This window comes from Clytia hemisphaerica, unplaced genomic scaffold (assembly GCF_902728285.1).
Source record: "Clytia hemisphaerica strain Z4C2 unplaced genomic scaffold, Clytia hemisphaerica genome assembly, whole genome shotgun sequence".
Classification (NCBI taxonomy): Eukaryota; Metazoa; Cnidaria; class Hydrozoa; order Leptothecata; family Clytiidae; genus Clytia; species Clytia hemisphaerica.
In genome coordinates, this window is record NW_027104280.1 from 458,362 (window position 1) to 481,633 (window position 23,272).

General features: G+C 35.1%; 1 protein-coding gene across 1 annotated transcript in view; it reads left to right on the top strand.

Annotated features, from left to right (window-relative positions):
• LOC136816905 (E3 ubiquitin-protein ligase ubr3-like) overlaps positions 1–23,272 on the top strand; it is a 50,677-nt gene that overhangs the window by 9,501 nt on the left and 17,904 nt on the right. The window contains exons 4-21 of the mRNA XM_067073241.1: positions 3,226–3,460; positions 3,695–3,871; positions 4,128–4,261; positions 4,563–4,643; positions 4,984–5,049; positions 5,181–5,267; positions 5,405–5,533; positions 8,129–8,181; positions 8,642–8,763; positions 9,491–9,576; positions 15,168–15,297; positions 16,292–16,388; positions 16,766–16,858; positions 17,156–17,207; positions 18,112–18,204; positions 18,687–18,819; positions 19,154–19,333; positions 19,753–19,970. Of these exons, the coding sequence (XP_066929342.1) occupies positions 3,226–3,460; positions 3,695–3,871; positions 4,128–4,261; positions 4,563–4,643; positions 4,984–5,049; positions 5,181–5,267; positions 5,405–5,533; positions 8,129–8,181; positions 8,642–8,763; positions 9,491–9,576; positions 15,168–15,297; positions 16,292–16,388; positions 16,766–16,858; positions 17,156–17,207; positions 18,112–18,204; positions 18,687–18,819; positions 19,154–19,333; positions 19,753–19,970 (2,166 nt within the window). The remainder of the gene's footprint in view (positions 1–3,225; positions 3,461–3,694; positions 3,872–4,127; positions 4,262–4,562; positions 4,644–4,983; positions 5,050–5,180; positions 5,268–5,404; positions 5,534–8,128; positions 8,182–8,641; positions 8,764–9,490; positions 9,577–15,167; positions 15,298–16,291; positions 16,389–16,765; positions 16,859–17,155; positions 17,208–18,111; positions 18,205–18,686; positions 18,820–19,153; positions 19,334–19,752; positions 19,971–23,272) is intronic.

The window sequence follows — 23,272 nt, forward strand, 5'->3', positions numbered from 1 at the left end:
TTTTTCCTGTTGTTTGAATTTTTTATTGTAATGACGTTTTTTCTTTACCTTATGGATTTAAGTTTCATATTCCGAAGCAGTCCTACGTGATTCTGATCTGAAAGAAAATGGCGGCTACTTCAATGTTGAAAGCACCTAAAAAATTGTCCCGTACGTAACAATCATTAAAATTTACTAAAATTTTTTTCTAAAAAGCCTGGAATACCCTTTATTGATATTTTCCACTCCTACTACATGGTTGCCATCAATTTTCAATAAAATGTTACACATAGAAAGAATCATAAGCAAAAAATTTTCAACATATTTATGAATTTTTTAACGGAAAATCCTATTCTACCCCATATTAACTATGATAAACTCTAAAATAGAAGTACATGAAACACCTAAACTGATTAAATTATAGTTACAGCTATATACGAGGAGAAAAAAACAATAAAACACTGTAAAGTCAAGTAATCCTCAGTATAAAATAGCGTCTTTAAAGCCACTGGGGGTGACAAAAAGTGTCCCGTACGTAACAAAATTTTTAAAAATTGCTTGGAAGTCTGAAACTTTTCCAAGAAAACAAGCAGTTTCACAGAACAAGAATTTTTGTTGGTGTGGTAAAGTGTAAGCTTTGTCCCAGATGTTTTTTCTTTTGCCCACTCCAAGTACTTAAACTCTTTTTTACATGCTTTAATTTTAGCGTGCAATTCTTCCAATTTGTTTTGACTATCTGGACTGTCACCTCTGAAAGATCTTCGATTGTTAAATTAATATTGGGTAAAGTTTTTTTTATACATGATAGTTTAAACTCAGGGTTCATGCAGTTCATGCAATAAGCATGCACCCCAGTTCTCTGGCTTCGGCTTAATAATATTTTCTGAAACATAGCGCCAGAATTGAGCATATGAAATTTCCTTGTCATAATTTTCCGCTTCAAACTTATGCCATAAAGTTTTTATTGATGACAATCTGTACCGCAGATATTTCTTTTCATCGGGAACAACAACAGAATTAATGTCCTGATTCATGAAATTATGACCTTCTTGTGAAGAAAAGATCGGGCGTCTTCTTTGGCTTTGAGCCTACTTTCCACCTTATCGAGACGTAAAGCGGACTGACTTCTAAATGGAGGATTGCTCAAGGCTAATATTTGCAGGGCGCGTCTTTTTCCATGAGGTGATACACTGTTCATGACTAATGTATCAAGGTTTACAGATTCTGGGGTTGCAGACTGACTGGTTTCATTCTCATTGCTTGCCTACTGTCTTTTAAGCCTTCTGTTCTTGTTGTATGTAAGCTTAACTTTAATTTTTAAAGTGTCCCATTCTTTTCTCATGTTTTCAGAATTTCGCTTTCTCTTTTTCTTGCCAATTAGTTTATTTCTTTGTAAAATTGATAACTCACATGCTTGTCCCTCACTTTATCTTTTTCTGGCCTGTTGTAATCTCTTACTCGCTCTTTCCTTCTTGCAATACTCCTCTTTTGCCTCATCATTTTTAAGTCGTTGTTTTTTCTGCTTTTCCCTGATCTTCTCTATCCTTCCTCTTTTCATCTCTTTAAATACTTCACCTCCCAATGAATCTTTCATACGCTGTCGATGCTCTCTTACTCGTTGATTGACTGGTTTCATTATTATCTTGTTTTATTCTATACTTTAAAAAACAAACATAAGATTTATCATAATTTGTTTATGTTAGCAATCTAGCCTCAAATGAATATGTTACTATGCTGATAATCATAAGTTCTTTGTTGTTACGTACGGGACAAACTTTCAAAATACTACATACACTCCCTCACATCTCTAGGCTCTATATATCATGAAAAAGGGTCAAGCTAAAATTTCAAACCAATAACTTATAAAGTCAGAGAAACAGCTAGAGAAAAAACTAAAAGGGTTTCAGTGAAATCTCAGGTTACGTTTAGTGGGTCACACTGTAGATATAGATTTGACTCTGTATTGCAAACTTTTGAATTGTATTACTCCCTCACAGCTATCAATGACCCTCTCAATCACTCAACTGACTGAAAAAGTTGTCTTGAAGGTAGGTGATTGATAACAGCCATCATATGTTCAATAAAATTGGAAGTAAACACTAAAATATAGTTTTAGAAACAGCTGTGTATTTAATAGAAATTTGTTGTTACGTACAGGACAAAGTTACGTACGGGACAAATTTTATTTCTAAGCAGTTTTTTGGAAAAACGATGTAGACCCAGAGAATTTAGCAATCATTTTTAGAGAGGGATCTGGAAAACTTACAAAAAACTGAAAAAAAACAAACTTGAAACCAAACTTTCAGCGAGATATGCCCAATTTTATAGGTGTTACGTACGGGACATTCACGTAGAACCATCTCCAATTAGGCTCAAATCAGTTAAAATATCTTTTTTTCTATGGTTTTTACAGCAAATTTTAAATTTTAGTTATGATCCACAGATATCAATTAAGAAATCTATGTAAATTATTTGTCATAATGGTTTCACAAAAGATTATACCAGTTCATTCAACCAAACTGTTACGTACGGGACATAAAAGCTCAACCGTGAAGTAAAATCTCTGCCCATTTCTCCCACTAGCACTTATAAATAAAAACAAGGCAAAAAATTTTACTTCAACCTATCCTTCATTGGATGATCCAACAAAAGATGCCATACAACACAAGGATTATGTTACAATTAAAGCTTTAAAATTAGAATTTTCTCAAAACCGTCCCGTACGTAACGTAAAATGTCCCGTACGTAACGCGATATTTCCAGATTGGTACAAATTCTGGTGAAAAAATTTTACAGTGAGATTTTGTATATTAACAGCAACATATAAAAACAAAAAACCAACAAATTGAAGCACTCTTATAATCCCTGTGGGTCAAACCGTCTCCATGTCCACTTTTACGCAAACCGACCTCCATTGATTGCATAGTTTTAAAAGATGGATTAAGTTGAGGATTTCTTTTCATACTTACCTCTAAAAAGTCATAAAGGTAGAATCAATGGATATTTATCAGCCAAAAAAGTAAGAAACCCCAAATTTGTTGACTGATCCTTGATCTTTTCTCAAACCTTTATATTACTCCATTATTTTATACTCCTGTTAGCTATTAACTGGATAACATCAATATGGTCTTGTTAGAAAATTACCAAAAGTGTCTAATCTCTCAAACTTTTTTTAATCAGATAATCTTAATCTAGAAAAGCCTTTTCATCAGTAAGTTAATTTTCAATTCCATTGAAACTTCTTAGGAACAATTTACCAGACTGTTTTGTCGACAATATTCAGCCGTAGGGAAATCTCTGACCACATCAACAAACCCTGATCTACTTTCCAACCATATGGTGCATGTCAGTGTTCAGCTCTTCAGCAATGAACAACTCGCTTTCAAAATGGTCAAAGAAGAGAACTTGTTGTTCAAAATCATTTTCGTGCTCAGCAAAATGGTTGGAGAGTGTTTGGACAACTATTCATTGGAAGTTAATGGTATATTATTTTTGTACACTCATGTTCTGTTTGGCTTTTTACTTTTTATACTACCTTTTAAGTGGATTAATTTTCGCATAGATAAAATTTCTCCTCTTTTTCGCCAAATTTCTTTCATTTTCCCAAGGATTTTGGCCAAATTTGGATTTTGAATTTCTCGCGTGGTTTTGAAATAAAATAAAATTGTTCTCTACTAATGTCTTCAAGTGAACAAAGATTAATCTTCTACCACAGGTAATGAGACAAGCATAATGGCAGTGAATTGTGACAACAAAATTCTTAGCGGGCATTGTTATTGGCCCATTGCAAGTGATTTGACAAATCTTCTGTCCCATCAAAGTGTTGCAAAAGTCTTCTTAGAAACTGGGGATTGTTTGAACTGGTGGATGCGCTTCGTCAGCCTTTTAACAGGTTTGTTTGAGAAATTTTTTGATGTGACTAGACTAACCAGAAATCCAAAAATCCTCTTTATTATTTGTTTCAAAATGATGACAACTTACAAGTAAACCTGTACTGTCATTTAAAAACCGATGAAACCTTTTTATTAGCGATAGTTACGTTGCGTTATATTTTATTTTTTGCGTCGTATACACACATACAACATATTTTTACACTTAACTTGGTGTTTTATACTGTGACACATTATGACACTAACTTTTTGTCACAGGGATGAATATCAACCACATGCAGTTGCTTACTCATGTAGAACTGGAATCCAAAACTTATTATGCTGCGTTTTCAATTGAATTCGAGTCAGTGGCTGCTGTCATGTGGGAAGTGTATCGCTCTGTTCAGAAGATGGTAAAACTTTTCTTATATAGAAGAAGCCTTAAATGACCGAATGAGAGGTGTAGAAGGGAACAATAGTGAATTTTATATAAAGCTTCTCATTTCTATCAAGTATCTTTCTTCTTGGAACTTTTTGAGAGCTTCATTCACCTTTTAAAGGCTTTTGAAAGGTACGAAAAATAATAATATTTTTAAAGAAGGTACACCTTATGAAAAAGACGAATTTTAAGCAGAGCAAATGCATTTTACAAATGGACAAACTATGAATGGATACTCTAACTCTACGTTCTACGTTCTTGTTTTTTTCTTCTAGAATGAAAGAGTTCATGTTTCAAAAATGTTAGAGGTCTCTGCTGCCACGTTGATCAGTTGGTATTCCTTTGTTCCTCAAAGTGTAAGTTCTCTTTGTTGTTATAACTTGTACTGCAATCACTACCATCACTGTCACTGTATAATATAAGAGGGTTTTGATTTCGCCATGGTAGAGTGATACCACGACGCCATTATACTATGTTGTTGTTGTAAGCTAGAGCCCAATCTTTTTAAAGTGGTAAGAATTTTATTTTATCTCTAGTGATAAATCGGTACGGTACTCAACCTAGCCCTAGTAATGTTGTTTCTGTTTAAGATATCCGATGTTTACAAAGAGCTTTAGATAAGAACTTTTAAACCTAAGAAGGTTTGCTTTTTAATACTGATGATTACCTGATAAATTTATGACTTTCATATTTCAGTTGAAGAAGCCATCGTTCACCTTCCATTTATCTTTGCATCGATATTTTGCTTTGTTTGCCAGCTTGGTAAGTGCAAAATGGAATAAATAAATTCTTATCTTATCTTATCTCTTTTAGTTCTATCCCATTTTTAAAAAGGAAACATTACAAATTTGATTAATGATTTTTCAAAATTATTGATTTCTTCTTATTTGCAGGCTATCAACCAATTCGATGAGGAAGTGACCAAAATTTTACCACAAAGCATTGCCAAGTCTGGATTGAACTATTTAGTTTCCACTCTGGTAAGTCCCAAGCATGATAAACCACATCTAAATCATGATACCAAGTAATAGGTTTATTCCTTTTGTGGACGTTAGAAAGAAACCTCTCTTATCAGCTCTTATTCAGATTCTAAGGAGGCAATTTTGATCTCTTTCAGGCAGCTCTTCAGGAGATTCGTTCGGGCTTTTGGCTTTACAATGGACACCAGATCAAATGTCAAGCGCAATCCTACATGCAGTCCTATTTTTGTAACTCGATGTTGGACCTAGATGTTTTCTTTGTTCAAGTAAATCCTGTTACAGTTTGATCTAAATGTTATTTCTACCTTACTTTTTCTAATCATGAAAGTGTCGTTGCACAAAGTCATGTCAATTAGTACCCAACTTTCTTGAGGTATTTTAAGTTTGTCATTGTATTCAAGTACTTTACATTGAGCAGATTTCCCGTTGCCTTTCATTGGATATTAGCGAGTTTATGTATTTGCACTTTGGAGGACGATATAGTGACTGAAGCGATTTGGAATACCCTGCAGTTCAGCACTTTCACCGTCCTCCTCAGCTGGTCAGGATTTAGTCAAAGTAAAACCTTACCGTCTCCGTCCAAGAAAAATACACATACATAAACTCGGTATTGTCGTTTCTCCAATGGAATTCTATGTAGTTCACTCCGTTATTTTCACCATAGTCATTATAAAAACACTGGTATGGCAATGTATTGTTTTAGCTTTTTGTTTAATTTCCTTTTGTTAAAAACAAAGACAAGTTGCGATTTGCATACTTTTTGATCACGTTACCAAAATCTTCTCTTGGGATTGGTCTATTTTCTAATCACATGATCGAAAAGTTTGCAAAATAAATCGATTTCGGTACGAAAGCTCCATCGTTTAACAATACCAGACCAGTGTTTTTGCCCCGCAGGGGCTTTTGTTGCTTCACGTAGCGGACCTGCTCGCCAGAAAAATATTCATATTCATGTTTCGTCCGATTCTGAGCGGGCCGCGCGCGGTTAAAAAATGTTCGCGCGCGATATCTCTTTTGCTGCTACTTGTATTGATTTCCTAGCTATGCACGGACAGAGAAGGTAGCTTCCCGTCTGCACTGCCAGTCCACACAGCTAAAAGCTTGGTTTCACAAACAACAAACAGCACACAAGATTTTATTTTTGCTTGGTTAATATCTTTTTAACGTAGTTGCTCAACTGGATTTACTTGAGGGACATTGTTTGCTACTGAATGAATAACTATCAAACTACTGATATTAGATCAAACCTTATACAATTGTCAGAATGGACGATGGACATCTTCAATGACAGTTTGTTACACACACACACAGACAGAGTGTTATGCGCTGCTCTAACGAAACCCTGCTGATATTATAAAGGCATAGACAAAAGGGAAATTGACCGTTAATTCATATTGTTTACCTATATAGTGATTTCATTTTGAAGGAAATTAAATTGAAATTTTTGGTGGAAAGACAAAAAAACCCAGAGTACCCTATAATTATATGGATATTGCATGCGCCGAAAGTAATTTTTCAAAGAGTAAGCCTTGCGCCAAAACGTGCCAAAAAACTGGTACCAACATCGAGTTTCTTACAAAAGGTTTAGTGAGTGAGACATGCCAATGAAAATATACTATGACTAACATGAACTGATTCATTCTCGTGGACATTTGAAGCACAGTGTTACAGCAAAAAAAATGGTTGTGCATGGGAAGCAGCGAGCAGAAAAATGTAAACAGAAGCGGAAAAAAAGCCGAAAACGATGGATTATGAAGTATTTGATGCTATTTTGTGAATAATTCTTTACGCCAATATTGAAGCTTAAAAAGCAAACTTTGAAAATGCTGTTTATGTCACTGTGTCAGAACGGTACTTCGATATGTAATGTACGCCGAAGATTTTCAGCCTCATATTATGAACAGACTCGAACACTCTCTCTACTAATACCCCCACGGCACATTGTACCGCATTGATGTTGAACGCAGGAGTATACTTTGCTCAAATCAAATCTGAACAAACTTTTTGACTTTTTAAAACCAGACGTCCAATAAAATACAAACACAATGTTGTACCTACCTGTGAAGTGAAAAGTTTTTAACCATGTTGACGGTGGTTACAACAGGACACGGTATCTGAAAATTCCCCTGGCAATTTTGAGAGCAACTATCAAATTCATATCTTTAGTAACCATGAAGAAATTTTATTCTTACTGAAAACTTTTTGCAGAAACACGTATAAAGATTGTTAAAGTTTTTCAGATAATTTTCAGTAACTTTTGATACAAATAAATTATATCTACAGTATGCCACCAGTCCAAAGTTACTTACTTTTTAAATTTCAAATCAAATGACTGAAATTATATTCAATTTCATTTTCAAATTCACCTTTTAATCTGCATTATGTATATTCTTTATGAAAGGGAAGCACTTTCAGTTTCACAGTACACATTCTTATGTTTGGGTTTTCAAAAGGGATTTTTATTAGATTTTTATCTTGTGATTGAAGAAAATCAACTTTGATATCATTCTAGTTCTTAATATGTTGCGAAACCTGTAATGGTTTTAATTTAAGTCACTTTGCATCAGAAAGGGTAGATTAAACATGTTTTTTTTTGGATTGACACTTTCGTTATGTATGGATCTTACTGAGAAAATTTTAACCGCATCGGCTCGTGCTTCTTAACTTTAAACAGCTCTAGTAACATTGAGCACTTTTTATGAAGACTCATTTCACCAATTTATAGTCTGATTATGATTCCCTTGCTCTCTTCATGACTAAGTTCCTCTGGGCTATAATATCTGCTATCGGCGGGGCATTCATAGCGACAGCTACTTGCTAGTTATATTGATTTTGAGATTTTCACCATCTCACTTTCTTAGATGGGGATGGTGGTTTTACCACCAAGTTATATCATGGATCTGCTGATTGATCGGTGAGCTGAATATTTTGATCTTTATCCAAAATTTCACACTACTACATGTAATAGTGAAGATTACTGACATAATGTATGTTAATTGAATTAGAAGACAACAGCATAATGGAATGTTTATATTAGATTCGAACTAATCTAATTTGTTCGAATTATAGAAAGATTCGAATAATACAAGTTCGAATTAGAGAGAGTCTACTGTATCTCTAGATCATTAAGTATGTATGTTTTGAATTAGAAGAGTAAGATGGAATGTTTATTTCAACTGAAAAGTTGAAGTGTTTTGTTTTCTTCTCTTATATTTGAAGTCTAGAAATATACAGTTGATTCTCTCTAGTTCGAACCCGAAGGGGTAATGTGATTTGTTCGAGTTATATAGACAGATTCGAATAGTAGAATTTCGGAGTAGCGAAAGTAGATTGTACTTCTAAATATATTCAATAAGTCAAACACTTTTTTGTAGGTTTTGTATCAGAGATTGGTTCCAGTTTGGTGAATGTGAAGAAGATGATGAGAAATCATTGTTGTTGGTGGACGCTTTCTTGAACACCATCTTATTATTGCTGACTCATCACATTTATACAGGTACCTTGATTCTTCTTCTTGAAAGAAAAGGCTGATTACACGCACCTTCTCACAGACCCACTGGGAACCCTTCACACTGGAAAAATTGTCCAAAATATTGTCCCCCGGTGGATAATTATTCTCCAATTTTTGTCCTCACTGAAAATAATCAAGTAAACCAATCTTTACTGCAAAGTATGATGCTTTTCTTTCCATCCCCACTGAGTTTTCTGACTTGAAAACAAAAGAATTGAAATCCCCAGCCAAAAAAATATGGGAATATCAATCCCCATCGAGTTTCAGTCAGTTATTTTTATCCCCACTTGCTGAAAAAATCCTACTGGGTCTGTGAGAAGGGGGTGTTGATTGTTCTTCTTGAAAGAAAAGACTTTCGTTTGTAGATGTAGATCCGTCACTGGTACTTCTTAGTAAATACATGTTTGTTATGTCTCGTCTCGTCTCATTTGTATTGTAATTCACAAGGCTCTAAATTTGGTCCAACCGAGTCTACTGAACAACCCTAAAGCCTCATGAATAATAAGTTTCTTTGATATTTGTAACAAAATCTACAATACACCTGCATTACCTGAATATTGCACCAGCATGAAGCACCGTGTAGCAATTATAAGTTAGTTCTTTATTTCTTGATATGTTGCTCGTATGAAATCCATCAGCTTGACAATTTCCAAGCAAATTTGAATTATCAATTTGACAAAATGATTATCATAATTGTTTTTAACTTTATTAGGAATTTCTGAAGAGGAGGTAATGCGAAAAGACATCATCGCTAATTTATCTGTTTCTGACAAAACGCACAGCCAGTTGCTGGATTATGTATCCTTTTCATTGGTATTACCAAACTTAAGGTTGGATGTAGTATTCTCAACTTCAGTTGAGCTACAATCTGACAATGTCTGTGTGTGTGTCTGTCTGTCTGTCACAAAAACTTTAGGGCAGCCTGGAGACTTCAAAAATGCTTGGATTTGGCTGAAATTTGGCACACTTGTTCCTTGGGTGAGTATCTGGGGGTGTTTTTTTTATTTTTTGAAAATTTTGATTTTTGGGGCCTGGAGACGAGTTTTTCGCCAAAACGAGGCTAAAACTTTAGGGCAGCCTGGAGACTTCAAAAATGCTTGGATTTGGCTGAAATTTGGCACACTTGTTCCTTGGGTGAATATCTGGGGGTGTTTTTTTCATTTTTTGAAAATTTTGATTTTTGGGGCCTGGAGACGTGTTTTTCGCCAAAACGAGGCTAAAACTTTAGGGCAGCCTGTAGACTTCAAAAATGCTTGGATTTGGCTGAAATTTGGCACACTTGTTCCTTGGGTGAATACCTGGGGGTATTTTTTTCATTTTTTGAAAATTTTGATTTTTGGGGCCTGGAGACGAGTTTTCGCCAAAACGAGGCTAAAACTTTGTGACAGTCTGGAGACTTCAAAAATTGTTCTATTTGGCTGAAATTTGGCACACTTGTTCCTTGGGTGAATATCTGGGGTTTTTTTTTTCATTTTTCAAAAAATTAGATTTTTGGGGCCTGGGGACGAGTTTTTCGCCAAAACGAGGCTAAAATTTTGGGGCAGCCTGGAGACTTCAAAAATTGTTCGATCTGGCTTAAATTTTGCACACTTGTTCCTTGGGTGAATATATGGGGGTGCTTTTTGCATTTTTCAAAAATTTAGATTTTTGGGGCCTGGGGACGAGTTTTTTTGCCAAAACGAGGCTAAAGCTTTGAAGCAGCCTACAGCCCTCCAAAATGGTCGGATTTGGTTGAAATTTGGCACACTTGTTCATTGGGTAAATACCTGGGGGTCTACAATTGGGCCTATGAATAATTTGAAGCCACTGAAGTTGAGCCCAGTGCGTTGCGCACGTTCGACTATTAGTAATAAACCTTTTCGACCGTAATCGCCAATTGCCGCGCGGGCATTTTTCGCACCCATAGACTGAGACAATAGAAAGAGGTGTCAAAAAAGGATTGGATCGAGTTTAGGGGGATAATTGAATAATTTCTTTCAAAATGTCACCACTTCGAGTAGGCGTCTAAAACAGATAATACAAAAGCGAATTTATATGTTTGAACTTTTGAGGACAGTGGAGTGACTGGAGCGATTTGGAAAACCTACAATTCTGACCCGCAAAATTGAGGACGGTAAAAGTTATGTATTTGTTACCGCCGTGCTTAGCTGATCAGGACCTAGATCAATCAGACACTCACGGTCTTCGTTGCAGAAAAACACAAATATAAAAACTCGCTAATTATACCCAGGAAAGGGGTTACTTTCTCGCCTCCGCAAATCCCAAGTAGGCTCGCAAAAGCACAAAATTCAAAATAACTCTCGATAGTAGAAAGCTTTTAGAAAATCTAGAGACTTTACTCTCAGGACCTGAATGAGAGCGGTTTTTACAACACTGTAATTATTGTCTTTGTTTTATCAAAAGATGATGAATATGTCATAAACGTAGACGCTCCCTCATAAATTTTGCAGGGTATCTCGCTACGCCTATGCAGGTGCATAATAAACGTGCCCACACGCTTATTAATTTTCGAAAGTTTTTCAACCCCCACGGACCTTATTAGGAATTCCCACGTTTATTAAAATTCAGAAATTTCTTATCAAGTATTTTTCAAAATGGAGAGTAAGTATTTTCTGCAGGCTTTCAATGACGTTGAGCTAGACAGCTGACAAATTAAACAAGTTAAGCAATTTTAACAAATATAATTATACTTATAGGTGTGATAAAGTATGACTTATTGTTGTGGTACCCTCAAAATATGTGCATCTTCTTGCTTCCAATAATTAGGGGTATTTTCGACAAATTATCAAATTTCCAACCCCCACGCTTATTAAGACCCCCACGTTTATTAAAATTCTGAAAAAATTCCAACCCCCACGTTTATTTGTACTCCCACGTTTATTATACCTGAGAGTACTCGCCGTCAAAAAAAAAAGAAATTTCACATAGGTTCTATTTACCGAACCTTAGTGGTACACCCCAGCACTCCCAAGAAGTAAACTGTGCCCATTTTTAATTGATTTTCTTTTTTCTATAATATTTCAATTTCATATCATTTTGTTTTCATTTTCCGAAAAAGGTGGATTCTATTTTATACAATGATATAACCCATTTCTGATATTATCATTTTTATTGCTTTTGGGCGAAATTTTGAAAGCCTAAATACGATTCTCTGCACGTACTAGCTTTTGATTTTTGAATGTTCAAGTGTTCAATGACAATTGTTTAAAATCACGAGTTTGTGTTATTTACTGTAGAATATTCGATTAAATCTTTGGGCATACGTCATTATCATTCTGCAATGTGGGTGCTAATCACAATCGTTATCAATCTTATGTCAATTCATGGCAAGGTTTATGACATCATCGGTGTTGGGTCCTCTTGTTACCATGACAACTTCACCGAAACAAAAACCTTTAGTTTGAAGTCAAGGTTTCACGACCACATGAGTGAGTTATTGATCCGAAAAATGGGCTTTCTGACAAATGGTGTTTTTAAGTATCAATATTTTGATGTTTGTTATGATATAAATAAACTGCTGTATCTGGCAAACGACTTGCTGCTAAATCCAGCCTTCATTCGGACAGATGAAAGACCCGAAAACATCACAGATCGCCGGACAACAAAATCCACAGTTCTATTCGTTTTTGCGTATCTCAATGCGACGTTTTTTTATCTGATATCAGACATATTGTCACAGACAGAAATCTTCATAATGAAACTTGGTAAGACAGTTGACGTACCTTACAACCCGAACGCCATACATCATATTTCAATGATTACTGAAGCAAAGTTTGAAAAATATTTAGAAGTTCTTGTCAAGAAGTTTAATTGGAAATATGTAACTTTAGTGTCGTTGAAACACACTAAACTTCTACGAGAATCTCTACAACAATTTTACTTCGAACGGTACCAGGAAATACTTCAAAAGCTCTCCGTGTGCTTGAATGTAGAAACAGTCATGAACCGGCAAGACCTCCAGCAAGTGATCAAGAGAATCCAAGAAAGTCCTGAAGTGAAAACAATTATGATGTTTGCTGATCCTTCAGAGATGGTCCAGGAAATTTTTAAACCTTTCAAATTGACTAATAAGACTTTGATCATCGATGAAGGTTATATCGTCAAAGAGCCAGATTGGCCGAACATGATATCTTACAGGAGAAGTTTATCCAAGAAGCATGCCGTATTTCCCGCTCTGGTTCGATTGACAATTAAAATAAGGGATACCATGTTCGCCAGTCACACTATAAACCAACTCCCCAAATATTTACAGCATATTTACACGAGCAATTATTTTTCCCAGCTTAGCGGAGATGCAATCTTAATGTTTATATGGTTCAACCATTGTGAACAAAATTCTAAATATTTTATGGGTTGTATGTTGGAGCTCTTTAAACAAACAGAATATTACGTCAATATTCAAGATGGAGATCAATCTTATGATATTGACACCACAGAATGGAAATCCACATTTGGCCAATCATTATACAAACTCTCAAAGATTCCAAATGATCTTATAGAAAATCTGGCCTCTGGGAAATGTACTCCAGTCCATTGCCAACCTGGTATGGAATACATCTACACCAAGTTGGACAACCACACTACTCAATGGAACGAATCGTATGGTTGGACTTGTCAACCCTGTGCAATCAATTTCTATAAAAATGAAAGAGGTAATTTCTCTTGTCAACAATGTCCTGGTTTTTATGTAGCCAACGCAAACAAGGACTCGTGCTATGATCCTTACGTTAACAGGACGGTTTCTACGGAGATGTCGATCGCCGTCTTCTGTATTTCCTTAACTGTTGTTGGTATGTTTTCTTGTGTCATTGTCCTAATCGCGTTTGTGAAGTACCGGGTTACACCAACGATGAAAGCAGCGGGGTTCAACTTAACGATTGTACATCTATGTATCATTGCTGGTAATTTTATATTGTTGATCTCTGTTTATTACGGTGCGCCAACCCAATTTAAATGTTATTGCCGTTTAATGGTGCTCTCTGTATCTTACAATCTCATCGTTTCAGTGGTTTTACTCAGAGCACAGCGAGTGTTAACTGTTTTCCAGTCCAACATCAAAATGACGAGATCGGAAATACGAAAGTCAAAAGCAGTCGAGTTTTTCTCCATATTGGTGGTTGTGATTATTAACAATTTTATCCTTGCCATAATGGTGTTGAAAAATCCTATCAGGATTCAAACGGTTAGGAACGAAAAGACTTTGACGAGATCTTCCCATTGCGATAGTACTGCAAAGATGCATGTTTTAATCGGATTCGCTCTTTTAATGCATATCACATGTTTCATCCAAGCTTTTCGAGGACGCCGTCTACCAGGTGCGTTTAAAGAAACCATGCCCATTGTATATGGAAACTTCATGGCCATTGCTAGTTTTCTTGTTCTCTACCCTACGGTAACTTTCCAGAAAGACCCTTTAAAACGAGAACTTTTCTATTTTTTTGCCATTGCTTTGAACATGAATATTATGCTGGCTTTTTGTTATTTTCATAGAGTTTATGTGGCTTTGTTTAGACCGGAAATCAACACCGTAGAGTTCGCAAGGGCTGTAGTGATGCAAAAAATGACTAAAGACTCACGAAACAAACTCCCACAAGCTTCTTAGATACTGTAATAAAACTTCTGTTGAATGTAGAGTTTTCAAAAAGATCGTAAGTTTATTTCACTGCTAGACTAGCAACGCTTTTAGTCTAAAATAAACTCACTGCCTTTGTAATAAGCTTTACAATCTGTTAGTAAACATTGTGGCAAGAATTCCCTTCCACCCTAGTATCAATGTTGATGGGTGAGAAGACTGCCACCAGACCCAGAAAAATAAGCTGACATCAACACTGATATTATAGGGGGGAAAGAGATTTTTCTAGAAATTACCACATATTTTGTCACTGATTGTAAACCGTAGGGAAAATCGTGAACGGGGTTTCCTGTTAAGCGAGCTTACAGCCGATAAAGTCGGCGATTTTAGACTATACGTATCCTCGAAACTCTACCGTGGACATTTTTCATCCGATCAATGTTATTATCGGCTGTGAACTTTGCGCATATTTTTTTCTAAGTTTTTTTATCCCTGTAAGGGACAATAACATCGTCTACACATAATCTCAATAAAGTCATACATAAAGCAGTTGGAAAGATAAATAAGAGTGAGTTTTATTTTGAAAAAGATAAAGGAATGAAAAAAATGTAATTGAAGATTGATGGTCTTCTAATGATCGGTATTTTTCTTCTTTTTACTGTGTGGTCTTTTCTTACGTCAATTTCTTGACGAAGGGTTATTTTTAAAAGGGTAACATTATAATCCAGAAACTAGCAACGAATGATCTATATTATCGACCACGTAGATAAGATTTTACCGGAATATGCCTCCTTAACTTCGATGGAAAAACTAACAGGTTCCGACTCGCCCAGGAGATACACAATCAATCAACAAACATTTCGATAATGTTTTGAAATCTGTTTCGAATTACAAATCGCCGGCTGTCGAATCCTTTGCAATGCAACAAGGAATGTACACTCTGAAAGGTAAGTTCACTCGAAGTTGTTTTGTAATTACATTTTTATATATCCAGAAGTCTGAACAGCAGTCTCACCTTCTGCCATTGACAAAGTGTTTTTTATTTCACTCTTTTTGTACACACCTCTTGAAAAGACGTTCTTATAGAATTTATCAGAACACGAGGCTCCATTTTGTTGTCCTATTTCTAAGGACAAATTAGGAACAATCAGAACTTATTCTCTCAGGGATAGCTAAGAAAAGTTTTAAGTTCTGAAATGAAGAAGGTGTACCTATTAAAACATTCTTAGAAAATCTTAAATAAATCTTATTAATTGTCTTAATCCTCGTTTACTGACTATAAAACAACTTCTAATTTCATGAAATTTTTTATTTCCGTCAAGATTGCATTTGGGAGGAAAACAACTTCTAATTTCATGAAAATTTCATTTCCGTCAAGATTGCATATGGGAGGAAAACAACTTCTAATTTCATGAAAATTTTTTATTTCCGTCAAGATTGCATTCTGGAGGAAAACAACTTCTAATTTCATGAAAATATTTATTTCCGTCAAGATTGCATATGGGAGGAAAACAACTTCTAATTTCATGAAATTTTTTATTTCCGTCAAGATTGCATTTGGGAGGAAAACAACTTCTAATTTCATGAAAATTTCATTTCCGTCAAGATTGCATTTGGAAGGAAAACAACTTCTAATTTCATGAAAATTTCATTTCCGTCAAGATTGCATTTGGGAGGAAAAAAACTTCTAATTTCATGAAATTTTTATTTCCGTCAAGATTGCATTTGGGAGGAAATAACTTCTAATTTCATGAAAATTTCATTTCCGTCAAGATTGCATATGGAAGGAAAACAACTTCTAATTTCATGAAAATTTCATTTCCGTCAAGATTGCATTTGGGAGGAAAAAAACTTCTAATTTCATGAAATTTTTATTTCCGTCAAGATTGCATTTGGGAGGAAAACAACTTCTAATTTCATGAAAATTTTTTATCTATCAAGATTGCATATGGGAGGAGGAATTTGACTTGAATCACCTCAAACAACGGATTTATAAAAAGTCGGATCAACAGAAAGCCTTGGATAATTACAATAACCAGTAAGAATGTCACGGTCGCTTGGTGGACTCGAACTAATTCAAACTTCTGTTACTCCAATCTTTCCATAAATAAACTAATATCTTGGCTCTCCTCAAAGGCCAACTCCCGTAAAATATTCTCTATAATTCGAATCTTAGAATTAGACTCCCCGTTAGAGTTCGAATAATTGAGTGCTAACTGTAGAACGTACGGCTGGTAACAATTGTTAATTATTATTGATACGTTGAATTCTCTTTTAAATCTTTCTGTAATTCGAAGTAAAACTAGTCCCCCCTCAGATGGAAAGTTTTCCTATCTTTTATTTCAATCTCTCTCTAACTCGAATAAAATTCACTAACGTGATCGAATTATAGAGATTTACATACATTTTTTTCAGTATCCAGCAAAAAGGCTTATCCACAACTGGCAATGCTTGGCCACCGTTACGCAAACCAAGTGATGTTCATCCTTCAATGAAGAAAATGTTCAGGTCAGATATTCCTTCCTACCTCCAAAACCAAAATTTGTGAAATTGAAAAATATGCATTACGTATCTGGAATAAAAACTGACGCAATCTGTATTGATTAATCAACGCTAGTTACACCTTCTAAAATCTGGGAGAATATGCGAAGCTCCGCAGGATATTCGTAGAGTCCATTAGCGAGGGTGGCGAAAAATTAGACAGATATTTCAAGCTTGAGTGACACGATAATTCGATTAAATTGTCCGAGTGAGTATATATTGTGTGTGAAATCATATTCTTCCCCGTCATTTTACATTTTGTAGAGTTCTCGAAGATAAACAACTGCATCAAATATTGATTTTCATCATCTATAAGGTAAAAAATAAATGATGGCCCACTCTTTGACAGCGGGGTTGTTTACCTCAAATCATTATTTGAAAGCTATTAAACTCTCTTATATCGAATTTTTTTTCCTTCAGCTTAACTTTCGGACCAGGGGGGGGGGGCACGCAGTTACTACAAGACAGTATGACACTTACTACCGTGGTGGTACTGTATTCAGAAGTTATGAAAACAGTTACTACCACAGTGTAGTAACTGCTGTTTGGGGGTGGTGCCAAACACTAAAACTAGCACTTTTGGTGTAGTAAGTGCTTATATTTTAATTCTTTTTAAAGAACTTTCAAAATTTTTCACAAAAAATGAATTTTTTTGTGAAAAAATTCTTTGGTAAAAAAAATATTTTTGTTATAAATGGACGAAAAAAAATTTGAAATTTTTCTCAGACCCAACTTTGAAATTATGCTTTCCCTAATTATCATTAAAATGTTCTCAACAGGTGTTAACCAAGTAAATTAAAAGAAAATCTAGCACAAAAATGGCTTTAGGTTGAAAAATAATCGCAATTTAGGGTAATTTCGAGCATTTTTTTGATGATATCACTCAAAAACAGGGGTGGTACCTGGAAATCTTTTCTGAAAAGTGTAGTAACTGCAAAGGGTGGTGGTCCTGAAAAAAAGTGTTGAAAAAGCACTTACTACACATCATGTCTTGTGGTAACTGCGTGCCCCCCCCTGTTCGGACATGTGTCTGTACAGGTGGATCTCTGACTTTGTTTGTTTGTTTGTTTCAATCCGAAAAGAAGGATAAGTTTACATACAAGAGTAACGATGAAACACTATAGACATATAATTTCATTTTGTCGAGGTCAGAGGTCGTAACTGTTCCTATCGTGTCTGTCTTTCGAAACTCTAAATAACTTCTCGGAAACTTTTTTCAGGCAGTAACAGAGGAACAAATGATTCCAGAAAGCACGATGATTTCAACACTCCACCTTCTACAACTCGTGCTCAGCCATCAAAAATCGAATGAGGTAACTTCGACGCTAAATAACACAATTTCAGCAAACAAGTACACGCTTTTTTATTAGAATATACTTTATAAGAATAATAATGATGAAATTGGCCAAAAAATGAAGAATATGCTAAGAATAACACCATCATGGAATTTGGCAACTGAACCTAAGAATGCCATTGTTAGAACATTTTCATTTATAAATTTCCAAGTAAGGCACGCTGCTTTCACAAAAATGCCATTTTATGCTTTAAACGTATTATTAAATGTTAAATCTAGTCTAGTCTAACCTTAGAATGCTGTAAGAATATTTTAGGATGATTTTCCCCAAAAAGTTAAGAATATCCATCATGAAAAAACACCATTCTTATAAAAAAGCGTGTATTTAAAAGAAACTTTCCTGAATCTGGAATCTGAGATGGGTACGACAAACTCAATGTAGTTTTATGAAGCGTTGGCATACTTGTAATGAGATTATGTTTTCAACATTTTGTTTTTCAGGCTCCGATGAACGCGGATGCGAAAGATACAAAGAACAAAGTAATGGAGATAACTATTTCTTATCTCCATCATACCAATCAAAAGGAGACACAAGAAAACATTCTCGCTCAAATACACCAAGAGATAAGTAAAGGTAAAGAGTCTTTATCCCCCTGATTCCCCAACCCTCAGCTTGACTCATTTAACAACGCCTGAAAATGTTTTTAGCCATACATTTGTCGTATATTTATTTATTCCACCTTCAACCTGACGAAGTGCCATTCCAAGAGTCTATGTCCAATTGAACTCATAAACATTGGGTGTTATCCAGTGGTGCATGGGTCGCGGTGCTTCTAGGTCCCTACTGGTTGTATCAAAAAAGAAAGTGTGATGTACCCCTTTCTCTGGTATCACTGTAATGTAATATCCGGTCGTGACTTAGTATTGTCTTAAATGTCAATCGTCTACATTCATACTTTCCTTCTCAGATAACGAAATGGATCGAAAGTTCCAGCAACATCAGGAGACAATACAACAACACCAAACAGGCGAAGAGGTTTTATTCGAGGAGGACGGCATCACATTCTTCATGGCGGATTATTTCTTCAACATACTATTCAAACCATTGTGCTTACACATGGACACGTTGCTCGAACATGGAGTTTATTGTAAGTTGAATATGAGATCCCGACATCTCGTCTGGCACACCATTCAACCTCCCCGTCCTTGTTGTTGTTCATCAAATGACAACAATGAGTTTATGTATTTGCATTTTTGAGGACGGAGAAGTGACTGAAGCGATTTGAAAAAGTTTTAGACCCTCAAAATGAGGGACAGTAAAAATGCGATTTAGTGAAGAATTCTCTTCCACTGTAGTTCTTATCTTATGTACTTTCCAAACTATTTTTCGCCGCGATATGATGTCATGGCATGACGTCAAAAAAGGGTAAAAACAGATAACTATGGTCTAACTTACTAAAGAATTAATTGTATGTAATCACTAAATAAAAACTTTAAGTGAGGTGAACCATAGTGTTGAAAAACGAAGAATATCAAAATTATTTTATTTGATACGTCTTTTCTCTAGCGGTGGGTGGAACCTGTAAGCACTTCAAGAACTTACTTCAACAATTACCAGACGAACACAAAACCTTCCTCAAATACCTTTTGATGTATTGGAATCACCTTCTCAAACAAAGAGATGTCAAACCACAACATCTACCATTCGTTAAAAGAAGAACTGAATCAAAATCATTCGCAACTGTTCTCGAACTGTTGTTGGAAAACTTCGAAAGAGTCTTTCAGGTAGTTATCACACCAAAGATCAACTTTTCTTTTATTTTGATTTTTTCAGGTGACTAAAGTGAACAGAATGTAAAGTAGATTGACTGATTTTTCTGAAAAGAAATTTCTTACACAATGTAAAATTACGGGGACGACAAAGTGATTTCTTATGAGATGTAGTAATCACATATTGAATATTGCAAATTTCAAATTATATTACATAGGCTACATAGTAAAAGTATATATTTTTGAAAATCGCCAAGCTTTAAGCTTTCCAAAGATGTGTAAATAACGTTTATACGACCTATCTATAAAAAGTTGAATTTTTTCTTCTTCATTTTTCTTCATGTTCTTTTCAAATTTCACGGAAAAAACTAACAGTAAATTTATACGCTCCTTCCTACCTTGTCAACGATACTAAACTTTTTAAGATTGAAGCATTGGTTGAGAATAACAAGCAAAGCAAAATTTAGTGCACACTTATCGTGAATAGACTTAAGTTCAGTACAAAAATTGAGCTCGTATTTCTTAGACCTATGCCATACTCTGCTTGATTTTATTAGAGAAATTTTACGAGGATAGGTATGTGTTAGCCTTGTGAGCTAACAAAGTGTTGTTCTGGGGGTGTGATAAATGTAAGAATTTGTAACTACGGTTTTCTAATGTCTTTACTCTATGAACTCCGATATACTCTATAAATCCCATATTAAATTATCTCTAGGACCTGATAGCTATATCAACAACCTTGCGCATAATGATGCCCAAGGTGTGTTGATATTCGCTAGCATAGCTAACAGCCCCGTTGAAATAAAAAATGTTCCACATTTTCTTCTAATAAAATACTACAAATTTTGTAAAATAATCTTTTAAATAAAACAATTTCTTTTTACTGGTACCCTAACGGTTCACAGCCTTAAATAATAAAATATTTATTTCTAGTGATATAATAAAATGTTAATTGAACGATAGTGTCAGAAAGACTTCGTCGTCGGATAGAATGAGTGTCAATTTTCAATGCGATGGAGGGTAGCGAATTCTCATATCGTTCACTGTTCATGACGATAATATCTAACATCTCATGTCTGGCAACTCAAGTTTTCTTTCAAATACATCATCTCTTCTGACATCTAACAGTTGCAATATGTTATGTAATAAACTGCGCAATTATTTTCAAGTAAACTCACTCACATATTAGTGAAACTCATTTTCTCACGAAAGTGTTCAATCTTGGCTTGAAGTCTTTCGTTTTGCGCTTTAAGCTTTCTGCTATAACCTATGCCTCTCTTCATTGTTCATATGCTCATAATTGTACTTCTTATCTTTGTTCTCATCAGAATTTTGATGCTTTAGTTTCTTGCAATGAAGATAGTTCAGATTTCTCTTGTCGAGTCTCTTGTCGAGTTTCGCATGATTCACCTTACTTTTAAGAATCTGATAACGCATAATTATCTTGGAAAGCTATTACTGCGTTTCTCTGCGTTTTACAACCATGGATCAACTTAGCATTCTTCTGTCGATGCAATCGTTTTTACTGCGACGTAACCATGGGCAGCTTCTTCATAATGTTTTGTTATGTTATTCTGTTTTCTCAGTGAAACCATGCGTTCCTTCACTTCGGACATCTTTGACCACCAAACTATGTCTCTCAGGACATTTTAACCATTCTTCTATTGATAACGGTGTGTTTGACTGTTTCTTTTTGGACCTACCTAAGGTAGTCCTTTAAATTAACCCTTGTCCGTTCGTTCGTCCGTTCGTTCGTTCGTTCGTCTGTTGCCAGCTTTTCTCGGGATCGGCTCATTAGTTTTTTCTAATTTTTTGCACAATGATGCAAAATGGCAATGCCCAAAATGTGACGGAGCCCGATTTTCGAAAAAAAAATTTTTCCGGCCGAAAATGGCGGAAATATGCCGGAAAAACTGGTTTTTCGGCATTTTCTCGAGATTTCATCATTAGTTTTTTCTGATTTTTTGCTCAAAGATGCGTATTAATAATGCCCAAAACATGGCCTAGTCCGATTCTTGAGAAAAAATTTTTTCCGGCCGAAAATGCCGGAAATATGCCGGAAATCGCCGTTTTTCTGGATTTTCATTGGACTTTTTCCATATAATTGGTTGTTTTTTTTCATTCAAAAACATTATTAATAGCAATGCCCACCATCAAGCATGTTTCAATTTTCAATAAAATTGATTTTTGAAGCCGGAACTTTCTAAAAATCGCCGGAACAGCCGATTTTCGCCGGAAAAACGGTATTTCTTGAATTTCTTGAGCTGTACTTTATATTTTTTCATGAAATTTTGCACACTGATGCAAAATGTCAATACCTAAATTGTGACGGAGCCCGATTTTCGAAAAAAATTCAATTCCGGCCGAAAATGGCGGAAATATGCCGGAAAAACTGTTTTTTTGGCATTTTCTCGAGATTTTATCATTAGTTTTTTCTGATTTTTTGCTCAAAGATGCGTATTAACAATGCCCAAAACATGGTCGAGTCAGATTTTTGAGAAAAAATTTTTTCCGGCGGAAAATGCCTGAAATATGCCGGAAATCGCCGTTTTTCTAGATTTTCATTGGACTTTTTCTTTACAATTGGTTGTTTTTTCATTCAAAAACATTATTAATAGCAATGCCCACCATCAAGCATGTTTCAATTTTCAATAAAATTGATTTTTGAAGCCGGAACTATTTTAAAAGTCGCCGGAACAACCTATTTTCGCCGGAAAGACAGTATTTCTTGAATTTCTCGAGCTGTACTTTACATTTTTTTATGAAATTTTGTACACTGATGCAATATGACAATACCTAAAATGTGACGGAGCCCGATTTTCGAAAAACATTTTTTTCCATCCGAAAATGCCGGAAATATGCCGGAAAAACCGGTTTTTTGACATTTTCTCGAGATTTTATCATAAGTTTTTTCTGATTTTTTGCAGAAAGATGCGTATTTGCAATGCTCAAAACATGGCCGAGTTCGATTTTGGAGAAAAAAATTTTTCCGGTTGAAAATGCCGGAAATCGCCGTTTTTGCAGATTTTCATTGGATTTTTTCCTTATATTTCTATGTTTTTCACACAAAAACATTATTGATAACAATGCTCACCATCAAGCATGATTCAATTGTCAATAAAACAGATTTTTGCAACCACAACTTCCTATTTATCATTTCCCTACAACCCTCCCCTCTCCCCCCATCAACAATCAATGATGAATTTATTGCGTTGTGTATTTTCGCTAAACGATATATTTTCTGACTGATTTTTTTCATTTTTCTTTTCGCATTGCTATCTAAATTTCATCATCAGGTAGGTCCATTCAGCATGTTG